Source organism: Lycium ferocissimum, chromosome 12 (genome assembly GCF_029784015.1).
Source record: "Lycium ferocissimum isolate CSIRO_LF1 chromosome 12, AGI_CSIRO_Lferr_CH_V1, whole genome shotgun sequence".
Taxonomy (NCBI): domain Eukaryota; kingdom Viridiplantae; phylum Streptophyta; class Magnoliopsida; order Solanales; family Solanaceae; genus Lycium; species Lycium ferocissimum.
Genome location: NC_081353.1, coordinates 33,017,748 through 33,030,782, shown reverse-complemented (window position 1 = coordinate 33,030,782; position 13,035 = coordinate 33,017,748). Strand labels below are relative to the sequence as shown.

At 34.0% G+C, this 13,035-nt stretch overlaps 1 protein-coding gene across 1 annotated transcript; it reads right to left on the bottom strand.

Moving 5' to 3' along the window:
• Window positions 1-10,503: 10,503 nt before the first annotated feature.
• On the bottom strand, window positions 10,504-11,412 carry LOC132039820 (zinc finger protein 2). The gene has a single exon (XM_059430343.1). The coding sequence runs from the start codon at window positions 11,247-11,249 to the stop codon at window positions 10,800-10,802; it is 450 nt and encodes a 149-aa protein (XP_059286326.1). The 5' UTR covers window positions 11,250-11,412; the 3' UTR covers window positions 10,504-10,799.
• Between the last annotated feature and the right edge of the window lie 1,623 nt (window positions 11,413-13,035).

The window sequence follows — 13,035 nt, the reverse complement described above, 5'->3', positions numbered from 1 at the left end:
CGCTTGGTCACGGGTTCAAACTCCCACTCATGCGAAAATTTTTAAAAAAATCGCAAGACATAAGTTCAGAAAAAAAAAAAAACAGAGTTATAACTCTGCCTTAGGCAGAATTTGCGGGGGGTAGAATTTGTAAATTCTGTCCATTTCTGCCTTAAGGCAGAATTTGCAGAAATGGGCAAATTTTACAAGTTTTGCGTTAAGGCAGAAATTCTGCCTTTTTTTTTACAATTTCTACCTTGCGGAAAAAAAATTAAATTTTCACTGAGCAGGAGTTCGAACCCGTGACCAAGGGGTCCCTAGCGACGAAGGGCAAACCTTAAAGACCACCAATTTGAAGGGCAAAATTTAAAGACCATCCCAAATGAAGGGCAATCCACGCAAAAAAGGCATCCATGCACCAAGCTGCTAACCTTTGGTATATAAACTTTTTTTTTTTTTTTTTTTGTGGTTCCCATCCGGTATCTGCATTGGGGCCCGACTAAATCCGGATTCATGCCAGGTAATCCCACATTGGGGGCCAAAGCACTGTATATAAACCTTTTAACCTTATGTAAATAAACTCCAACTTGAAATACTAATTGGCGCGAATGCCCTTCAAATGCGCTGGTCTTTAATTTTTGCCCCCGTAATGCGTGGTCTTTAATATTTGCCCTTTTAAGCTAAAAGATAATAAGAAAAAGACTTTACTATCCCTACCCATAACATATAAAAATCTAAAAGTCTGTAATGAACCCCAAACATCCAATTAAACCTATCCATCATTTCAACAACAAACCTTTCAATCGTTCCATCGTTCCAACATTTCACCGGAGAAATCTCCATTGATTTCTGTCTACAACATCGAAAAAGATAAAATATATAATATATAGCGTTTCAATTGAATGTAATTCAACTCAATTTCATGCTTTATTAAGTTTAGATTTGTTAATATTTGAAAATAACAACAAATCATCTTCTATGAACTAAACAATCGATATGCGGTTGAGATTCAACATTGCGAATCATAATTTTACTCAACAACATAGAATTGATCAAATTTATTGCTTTGTTCGATTTTTATTAGTTTATACGTTCCATTTGATTAGTATACAATGCTCAATGACTTAGACTTGAAATTATAGTAACTTCGTTGACAAAAAATAATCGTGCAAAGTTCAACAAGTATGTCGAGGAGGAGAAGTTTACTTTACAAAAGAACAAAGTATCTTGTTAGAGGCAAATTTCATTTTCATAAGCAAAATAAAAAAAATACACAAGTATTAAGAATTAGACAAGTATGCTTGGGAGGAGGCGAAGTTTACATTAGAAAAGAACAAAGTATGTCGTTAGCGGCAAACTTTCATTTTTATGAGCAAAACAAAAATTTACGCAAGTGTTAAGAACTAGAAAAGTATGTCGGAGGAGGCAGAAGTTCACTTTACAAAAGAACAAAGTATGCTGTTATAGGCAACTTTCATTTTCATAAGCAAAATAAAAAATTATACAAGTGTTAAGAATTAGACAAGTATGCCGGAGGAGGCAAAATTTCACTTTACAAAAGAACAAAGTATGCTGTTAGAGGCAAGTATCTTTGTTAGAGGCAAACTTTCATTTTCATGAGCAAAACAAAAATTTACGCAAGTGTTAAGAACTAGAAAAGTATGCCCGAGGAGTAAGCTCACTTTACAAAAGAACAAAGTATCTTTTAGAGGCAACTTTCATTTTCATAAGCAAAATAAAAAAGTACACAAGTGTTAAGATTTAGACAAGTCGGAGGAGCGTAAGTTCTCTTTACAAAAGAACAAAGTATCTTTGTTAGCGGCAAACTTTCATTTTCATAAGCAAAATAAAAAAATACACAAGTGTTAAGAATTAGACAAGTGATGTAGGGCAGAAAGTGTTCACTTTAAAAAATTACAAAGTATGCCGTGAGAGGCAAACTTTCATTTTTCATAACCAAAACAAAAAAATACACAAGTGTTAAGAATTAGACAAGTCTGGTGAGAGAGCGAAGTTCACTTTAAAAATTACAAAGTATGCCGTGAGAGGCAAACTTTCATTTTTCATAACCAAAACAAAAAAATACACAAGTGTTAAGAATTAGACAAGTACGAGAGGCGAAGTTCACTTTAAAAAATTACAAAGTATCGTGAGAGGCAAACTTTCATTTTTCATAACCAAAACAAAACATTATTAACAAAACAACACCAAAAACACATAAGATTGCATAAAAATCAAAATTATTAACAAGAAAACACCATAAAACCAAGCACACATAAATTAACTTAATTCATGAAGTTATGCCGGAACAAGCATAACTTTATGCCGGAACCGGCATAACTTCAGTTTCAAAAATCAATAACTCTTGGGAATTGCATATGTTGCCTCAAACAAACACATTCTTCACAAAAACCAAATTATTAAATAAAAAGAAGAACAACATAAAACGGCGAGTTCAGTAAAACTTCAATGATTCAACAAAGAGAAAATCAAAACGCATATCAAAATCAACTAAAACATATTACGACATTCATAATACGACATTCAAAAAACTAAAATATATACATGGGGAATGAAACTAAAGTTCAAAAAATCATACGACACTATAACAAGACATTATCATTTTAAATAAAAAAGGATCAATTAAATATAAAAAACGATGAAGACAAAGATATTAATTCAACAAATAACAATTTAACATAAAAACAAATATTGAAACGAGCAAAAGATCCAAATTCGTACCTACGTTTTAGAACATATGAGACAAACACAAAACGAGGAGGAGGAAAGAAGCAAAAAAAAAAAGGGGGCAAATGACGAAATAAAAAGGATTTTAATGGGGTAAGGATAATTTCGTCAAAAACTTTCATTAAACAGGAGGCAAGGGCAAAATTTAAAGAAGACATAAATGAGGGGCAAAATATAAAGACCAGCCCAAAAGAAGGGCACTCCGCGCAAAAAAAAGCAATATTTCCAACTTCAGGGCCCAAATATTGTTCAAACGGGCTTGGAAGCCTCTATTTTTGGTCTGTTATTTCCTTTAATTATTGTGCCTGGTGGAACGACACATGAGCTACGCCACAAAACAATATTTGATGCTAACTCACTCTCCAAATGGGCTTGTTTCTAGTGAACAAGGCCCACTTATACCCACAACTCATCCTTCAATAAAATATAGCCCATCAATTGTTACATGCTGTGCTAAATACTTATGAGAGAAGACCTCTAAAAAGGGGCGGCCCATTGATTTTTTTTTTTTTAAAAAAAAAAAACTAGTTAATTTGCCCGCGCTTTGCGCGGTCAGACAAATCGTTTTATTAATTTAATTAATATAAAGAGTTAAGAACTTATATATCTAAAAGTAGTGCATGTGTATATATATATATATATACATATAGACAGTAAGAAAGTTAAACGAATCAATAGCGAGTCATAGACTCGTTGGACAAAACAATTCCACAATGAAATAATGTTGAAATATTTAATATGATGTTAACCTAAGGAAGTTAACCTGATGCATATAATATATTCGACCCACCAATAACCTCTTTCAAATTGCACTTTAATTCACTATTTAGCAGTGAAATCACAAGTGCCGTTCTGATTTTTTAGACTTTCAAACTCCAACCTCCTATTAAATTCCTTAAATTCAGTTGCAAGCAAGGTAAAGGAGGCTCAATATATACTTCAAACCATATAATATGCATAAAAACATATTTAAAGAAAATGAAGAAACATAGGCCTTGACCTTGACACGCACTAATTATTCGATTTAGTTACATAATAAAAACTTAATGTATATGAGTAGAACCAGAGAATATAATAAACTAATTACACCTAATAATATTTTCAGTATAAAGATAATAGATGTTAAGCAATTATAGGGGGAGAGAAAAAGATCAAGCAAGAAGATGAAGAGCTAATTAATAAATCCAAATTTGAAGAAAACTAATCGCTAAAATTATTTTGTCAAAAGATACTCCGCTGCATAGGAAAATGATGAAAAATGAAGCTGCTAAAATTCATTTGTTCTATGGTCAAGCCTACAAGTGTCATACTGTAGCAACAATTTGTAAAGTACTGTACTAACCCTTGCATGTAATATCGAGTGCGTATATCCACCAAACTTTGCAATCTTTATCTTAAACTTTATATTCTCTAAAGGAAAATACCCATATCTTTCAATCAACATTTATTTTCGTCATAGTTACACCAAACATAACAAAATGTGAAATCTAAGATGATAGAAACTGACCAACCACTTCACAAAGGCCTTTCCGACATACTGAAATCAAAGACACGATTCTTGGGATTCTCAGTTCAAGGTTTTAATGAAAACAATGGAGCAGCTCAAGTTGATAGAACAACTACTTGAGGCAAAATTTCTTACGACAATACTCCCTCCGGATAAAAAAGAGTGTCCACTTAGCCTTTTTTTCTTGAGTCAAAAAGAGTGTTCACTTATCAAATCGAGAAAGATTAACCTTATTTTTCTAGATTTGCCCATATTAAGTGCTATGTGATCAAATTTCAATGCCTATTTAATTAGGGGTAGTTTAGTCAAATTAACTTCTTCTTTTTTTTGTAAGAGTTAGTATTTTGTTAAGGGGTGTGCAAATGACTAAGTGGACACTCTTTTTTATCCGGAGGGAGTATTAGATTAGTACTTTCATAGTAATAACCTACTAAAAAAACTCAAAAATAAAAAAAAAAGTAATACTCCCTCTGTTTCAATTTGTTTGAACCTATTTCCTTTTTAGTCCGTGCCAAAATGAATGACCTCTTTCCTAATTTGGAAACAAATTCATTTTATGAATGATTTACAGCCACACAAATTTTCAAGGCTTATTTTGAACCACAAGTTTCAAACGTCTTCCCTCTTTCTTAAATGTCGTGCCCAGTCAAATGGGTTCATATAAATTGAAACGGAGGGAGTATTTCTTAGTGAAAAACTAAACGAAATTCTAGTTGTTTCAATACCTGGAATAACAGAGACAGTGCTGAAGGCCTTACGTACGCTTGTCTCTCACATCTTGTAACTTCAAAACAATTATATTGGTGCGAAATAAAAGTTACGTTAAAAATATATCTAAAAATCAAACATGACCGATAACAGTAACGTAGTTTTACAATGTTGTTTCAACCGAATATGGTTTTGTGTAGAAAGATGTTCCCAGACATTGTTATATCCCGTATTTTGTACATTGGGACAATCCGGGTTAACTATGATAAGTTAGGGGCGAGACTATTTTGGGATACGAAGTTAAGATTTTTCTTTTGACGTCCGATTTTGTGTTAAGGCATAAGTCGTTTATGATTTTATTGGTATGGAATATCAAGGAAAATTTGGGGTTAAGAGTGAATTATGAAAAGTATTTATTTCATGAAATAATGTCAAGTTGGCCATGGGACAATTGGATGAATTACATATGTATGCAATAGATGACAAAGCAAGATTAATTCATCTTTTTATTTGTATGGAGCATTAAGGGTAAATTTGGGATAAGGAAAACTAGGGGCCAAGAGTTGGAAAAAATATTTCATAAAGTGGCCATATAAGCCTTGTGGCCGTGCATATGGTGGGCCCCTCCCACAAAATTTGGCCAAATTTGATTAGTTAAATTTATAAGTGGCACATGTGTACACTTTATATTTGTTGGGGCTTTTATATATATAGAGGGTGGATGACTAGCACACATATTAGTCATCTTTTTCACTTCAAGAAAGTTGGAGAAACATGAAGAGAAAAAAAGGGCACTATATTCGGCCATAGTGGCTGAATTTATGCCCATGGAAATTGATCTCAAAAAATTATTTCTTCTAGGTTTTCAACTAATTGGAAGGTCCTAAACAACATGAAGTGGTTGTTGGAGCAAACAAATCCCTTGTTCATGCAATTCTCAACACTAGCTAAGTTGAAGAACAAAGTGGAAAAAGGTAAGTTTTAATCCTCTTTTTATATGTTATGAATGGTTTGTGCATGTTGTAGTAAGTGGAAATGGGTGAAATTCATGAAAATATGGATGTTAGTGTGTGGCCGTGTGTGTGGTGTGGTGGCCGTATATATATGGTGTTGTATAGGAGTGAGAATTAATTTTATTTAGCATGTTTGGTTGTTGTTGTATGGATTCTATGATGAAAATGAAGTTTTAATGGTTTAAATGGAAGTTGGAGTCGTTTGTAGGTTGTTAGAGAAGAAAATGTGATTTCCATATGGTTTCTTGTATTTATGGAAATGAAGTTGTTAACGTGTAGATTGTTGGTGTAGTATATAAATTTGGAAGAAAGAAATGTGTTGTCGTTGTTCTAATGGAATTTGAGAGGTTCGGGTGATGTTGCCCATTGGTTGGGCCGTTTGAATATTTTGTGGATTGTTTGAAATGTTCTTGAATCTTGTTTGAATGGTTTCGGATTAGCACTTGAATGTATGTAAGCATTGATGTTGGCTTGATCATATGTGGTTAATCTGAACGTAAATGGAATGTTGTCGAAATATGTAGAAAAGAGTTATTGATGGTAGAATGCCTTTTGAATTAATTGTTGATGATGCTAGAATGGTTGTTGGTATTGTTGTTGAAGATTTAGCCGAGTTGAAATCTCGGGGATGTTGACTTTACAGGGGAAATGCTGCCCAAATTTCTGTAAATGGAGTGCTAGTTTAGAATTGGATTTCTAAGAGCTTACGACTAATGTTGGGCGTCTAATGATGTTATTGTAGATTTTGGAGAAGCCAAGACGTAAGTTTGGATTAATCTAGGAAGCGGACGAGGTATGTAAAGCCTAACTTTTCTTTCTTTTGGCATGTCCTAGTGTAAGTACGAGTCTCGGGGGAACTTCATTCTTAAGATCCGAGCACGTATACGATTCTTATTTACTTCTTAATGTTAGCGTCCTTAATATGGTCAACTTATGGTTCTTAAGTCTTTGGTACAATTGGATTTCAAATTTTGCATAAAGAATGTTGTTTTTAAAGGATTCTATAACTACGAACAACCGTGACTTTCATAGACGAGCTCGGATCGTCTCGAAACGTTCGTAGGAGATTCTATAATGAATAAGGTCTCCAACTTTTATAACTGGACTCGGATTGGTTTGATACTCGTCCGTGGGCCCGAGACTTTACCTTGTGTAGTACTAACGACTTTTAGAAGAATTTGGTGTGACTATCGTCTTAACCCTCGAGCGTTGGTTACTTACTTCTCTATCGGGTTGTAATGACGATTATGCCCATAATTTCCATAAGCTATTTCCTATGGTTTGATACGTATCTACGAGTCCTAAAGTTCTATTTGATATGTTCCCGAACGACATTCGGAAGAAACTTGATTTGACTATCGCCTTGTTTTTTTTAAAATAATGGTTCATTTTGACTATTCTATCGAGTCTTTGAAAATGTTTTAAAGCGCATATAGTTGCTCACGACTACGCTCGTGCATTATGTTATTACATCCTTCACCGAGTCCGGGCCGGTTATGTATCGTGCGCACTATGCTATATTCGGAGTATGATGTGTCCGGTTCGCCGAGCCTCGCTAGAGGGTACGGTGCAAGTATATTTGGCGTTATGATGTGTTATGATGTGTGACGGGGATACGGAGATATGAAACCTTCTGGTGTGATGCTGTGTTATGGCGCCAACGACGGGCGGGCGACCATAGTTCTAAGAGCCCCATGCATGATTTGTGTTTTTATGAGTAAGCATTTCGATATTCTGGATATTGCATTTATTTTCTGTATTTCTGGTTTTGACTTTGATCCTGTTTACTGTATTTCATGCTTTGCATACTCAGTACATATTCGTGCGACCCCTTTTCTTCGGGGGTGCGTTTCATGCCGCGCGGTACAGTACTTACTTGGATAATCCACCGACTTAGGATTCTGTTCGACTGTTTTGGAGCGCTCTCTTGTTCGGGAGCCTATGTTTTGGTCTAGATTCTGTTATTGCATATATGTATATGTTTATTCATGGGTACGGCGGGGTCCTGTCCCGTCATATGATTTTGTCATTATTCTTAGAGGTCTGTAGACATGTGTGTGTGGGTTGTGTGAAATCTCTGTTCAGTTGTGTTTGTAGGATTTGCGATCTGGACGTCCCCTATATTATGATAGCCTTACGGGCTCATATGTGATATTTTTCTGCTGGAAGTTATGACAGCGATATGTATATGTATATTTGTGATAGCTTTGGGGCGACGTTTCACCTTTCTGTACGTATATGTTATTTGGTTACTGAATAAGTTATTCATATGCTACTTCTAGTTAATGGGTGTGTACGGGTGCCCAGTTAGGGCACTAGTCACGGCCTACGGGGTTGGGTCGTGACAGACATAAAGCAATTGTCTCTTCAAATTTGCAGCAATATGATCGACGAAGAAGAACATATTCTTTTAGCAATATGGTCAACGAAGCAGAAGAGTAGCCATTTTTTTAGCAATATGGCCGAAGAAGAAGAACATAGTTACAGAGAGGTTTTGAATGTTAAGGTAATACTTAGAAGGTTCAGTTAAAATGATTAAGGTCTCTGCAAGAAAGTAAACGGTGCCTTATTCTTTTCTCCCGAAACGGTGTGTTTCCGTTGTTGTCCGAAACGGTGGGTTTAATGTGCTTTCCGTAAAAGACTTTTATTTGTGTTTATGTAATAAGTTAAACCAACAAAATATGGCAAAAAATCCCCAAAAAAAGGAGAAAATAAATAAATACGTTTCCTGGCTATAGAGAGTGTCACGTCAGCGGGCCCTTTGCCTGCTTTTATATATATATATATATATGATTCCCAGTACTATTGAGTGGAAGACTTTCAGAAATATTACTAGACTAAAAATCTTGATATCCCGTTAATGATCTTTGAACTAAACTGTCAAAGACCTCAATCAACTAGTCATAGATAAACCATGGACGCATAAATGGTACAAAGATGCGGGGCAAGACTTATAGTTCAGTGACATCGATGAGAATCTTCTACACAATAATACATCGTTTTTGTTTGTTATTGCCTATCTATATAAAACTTACCATTGCTTATATCATGTTTAGTTGTTTCTTTTTCTTCTTGGTATAGAAAATACCTGTCTATAAGATGTATGTGCAGGAATCTGTGTATTATCTTACTAGCAAAATTGTTACTACTATTTTTTTAAAAGAATCTCTTTGTCCCGCTTCCCCTTTACCCCATGTAATGGAAATGTAAAAGAAAAGATAAATAAGTGGCTAAAAGTATTCATGGAATTTCTCTTGGTGTACATCTTAGGGACATGTGTTTTAGATGCGTGGTCCAGGGTTGAATTGATACATACTTAGAGATATTTTTTGCATGAAACACTCTTTTGTTTGACAGTTTTTGGGATGTTTTTGTTCTATTATATGGACTCTTTTATTGGCTTTACCTATAGCTAGATTACATTATTTTACTATTGGTTGGATGATTAAGGGACTACTTAAGGTTAAGCTCATCACAATTCACTTTGTAATTTCTTTTAATTTAGGGATGATACTTGAACCTGTGGATCATCTCACGAACTTACGCCTCTCGATAGAACTTCAATTCATCTGATCATTCTTGTTTTCCACAAAAATGAAATGCATTTCATTGAATTGCTAGAAATGTAGATAGCAACCCTTCTTGAACTAAATATTTTAAACTAAAAAGCTTGAACTTATATTCGAGACAACGTAAGTGACAAAATTCATATTAACTATACTGGTCCACAAAGAAGGAAAATGACATAAAGTGAGAAAACTAAAATATCAAACATGTAATTTGCTTGTTTCGTGGTCTGCTACCGATTTTCATCTTAGAGGAAAATTTGGTGCATGAAGTATTTCACGTTCATGTTATGTTTGGGGAAAGGAAGCCACAACTCAAGACGTGTAATGCAGGTAACATACCTGACAACTAATTCCATAATTCGAATTTGTGACCTATAGGTCACACGCACATTTCAAATACAAAAGACCAGATAATTTTAAAACATTGAAAATAATATAAAGATAGGAGGATCACTACATGAGCAGAAAAAAATATAAGAATTGAATCTAAAAGGTCAGGTAAGTGCTATGTCAATTAGCAACAGAAGATATGTGAGAAGAAAAAGAGAGGGGGAGGTCATTAAAAGCCATTATCTTCTGCTCCTCTTTGACTGCATTCATCAATGAATCAAATCTTTTTTTATCGTTTTAACCTGAGCTCAATTAATGCACAACAACAAATTCTAATTTATTTTAATAACTTTGCTGACACCAGCGAATATCATGCAACGATTAAATTATAATACTATCAAATAAGATGATGTTAGTAAAACAATAAAAAGAAGAACGAAATCAAGAAGGGCTTTGAGGCGTAAAATCGACTTCCGCCCCAGTATATACATACAGATTTGAAGAAAATAGAAGCGTATTCTCTTCAGAATAAAGCTTATATTTAAATTCCCAGATTTTTCTTACGCTACTCCAATGAAGCCTTATATTTATAGGACTTTAAATAAACTTTTCAAAAAAAGCCACCAAATTTAAGACCCCAAAATATTACAAACTAGCTCAAAAGCTGAAACTAATGAGATTGAAAACTAAGACAAATTAATAACCCCCTCCTCCTTCACGGTAATTAAAAAACAAAAACGATAAACATATTAAAGAGAGACCATTTTAGCATCTTTTTATTTACTTATATATACTAATAGATTTGTCATCATTTCGTTAATAAGAACCACCCTTGAGTAGAATTAATAAACCACCTGAAGTAGGGTCAAATGTGGTTGAAATTACAACAATTTCTTGAAGTAAAATTAAATAACCAAAAAAAAAAAAAAAAAAAAGTGATGATGATCAAAGCCTTAAGGACAAATCAAGGTGTCCAAAATCCTCTTGAACACTCTCACCATTTTTCATAGAACCATAACTCATCATCATCTCTCTTTTTCCATAGGTATCATTAGTCACAAACCTAGCAGCATAACCATGACCACCATGGCTCGGACCACTAGGACTCAACGAGCCCCCGGTCCGATTATTATTATTCGACCAATCGGAATGAGGTCGGAGGGATGAGGTTAGCTCCCTACTCTTCTTGGCTAGGGTTCTTTCAAGTTTATGGGCATTTTGGTGCCCTCCAAGTGCTTGTGAACTATAAAACTTTCTTCTACAATAGTTGCACGAGAAAACACGTGGCTCTGTGGGGCTTAAAGGGGTTGACGACGATGAAGATGACGATTGATCGAGTAAAAATTCATTTTTTGATAAGCTTAGGTTTAAGGCCGTGTTTGGCTCGTAGCTCATGGCTTCAAGAAGAAGAAGAAGAAGTTGATAGGGTTTTTCTTGTGAGTAGTTGCTTAGTAGAATTGGTGAGTTGAATTTAGGTTTGTGGGAAGTGAAGGGGATCCAAGTATATATATAGGGAAAGTATTGAGTGTATCTGTGTGCGTAATGGAGAGAGAGAATAAGTTGGAGAAACAAGAAGGCACATGTCGTGAATTATAAGAAGAGCAAAAGGTTTACTATTTCGATATATTCATTATAGTGTAAGAAATATAAGTTTATACTTAGTGGCGGAGTCAGAATTTTCTCTAAGAGGGTTCAAAAATATAAAGAAGTAAATATACGAATAAGTCAAAAGATTCAACATCTATTATACGCACATAAAAATAATTTTAACCTTATACATACAAGTGTAAAGGGTTCGGTTGAACCCCCTTGCCATCACCTGATTCCGCCCTTTTATATACTACATAATCTTGAAAATCAGGTAGGTTACATGTTATCACAGGTACTATTGATGATCTAATAATGTAAAAATTATTTATATTACTTAAGCTCTTAGATCATTTAAAAGATAACAACTACAAGTTGACTACTCATGGCACAGGTTATATTATTAGCCTGAAAATTAACACAAATAATTTGTTGTAACAGGTTAAGGTATGTTGATAATAGAAAAATTACTTTATATTATCAATGTATATAAGGTAACTCTTTCTTTTTTTAACCCCTTTTGGTGAATAATAATTTTTTTAACTAAAGAAAAGTTAAAAATTATTTGAAGAAGAGAAGAAATTTGATGGGATGTTTAAGAATAAGAGATAGACAAATTAGCTGCAAAAATCAGTAGGGAATCAAAGGGTTGTCGCCCCCACTAGAGGCAGCATTCGACTCTCTTGTCGGTCCGATAAAATTTCCAGGTTACTTCCATGTTCACTACAACTTCTTATTTAAAAAAAAAAAAACAGATTTACCAAGATATTATATCTGTTAATTTTTTTATGTAATCATGAATCATCTTATTAAAGATAAATAAAAAAATTAAAATTAAATTATTTTTAAATATAAAAAATTATTATTCTTTTTAAGTAATTTTAAAAAGAAAATACTAACATCATATAAATTAAAACGGAGGAGTATTTTGCGTTGAGACCCTTTCTTTCTACCTCATAACTCTCCTTTGTTTGTTTTCCTTTTAGTTGTGAACCTATTTGAATAGGCCATCTAATCATGAGTCCAATCAACACTTTGTTTTTAGCTTATTAGCTCCCTTTATCACCTTGGGACAAATAGGCTTCTACGATCTTGCAATTGATTTTCCCATTAAAGAAGTAATTAGAGATTAAGATAAACTGCCTTGACTAGACAAATTCTGCAATAAAATAATTGACCTTTTTCTCTATTTGTCTCTTAGGATTAGATAAAATACCTATGGTGTACAGATGCATGTCATGTTGTACCAAGTAGTCCTAAACATGTTTCATTTTCTATGTGCACCCTGCCTTTAATTTACCATAATGTGTCATGTGTAACACTATCATTTTAATGATTTGCTTTGTAGCCCTAATAGGATCCTCTTATTTTTAGGGGGGCTAGCTAGTGATGAGTATTGTTTTAATTTGAACATGTGCTTTAACTTTAACTAAGCAAGTCATGTTCATTTTCCCATTTTTTAAAGTTAGCTAGTAAGTTCATAGTTACAACAATAACATATTCAGTGTAATTTCACAAGTGAGGTCTGGGGAGGGTAGAATGTACGTAGACCTTACCTTTTCCTTTGCAGGGTAGAACTACATTAATGCATGTT

What these genes read in the sequence shown, in the direction of transcription:
- LOC132039820 (XM_059430343.1), bottom strand. Translation starts at nt 11,249, where the DNA reads ATGAGCTACGAGCCAAACACGGCCTTAAACCTAAGCTTATCAAAAAAT.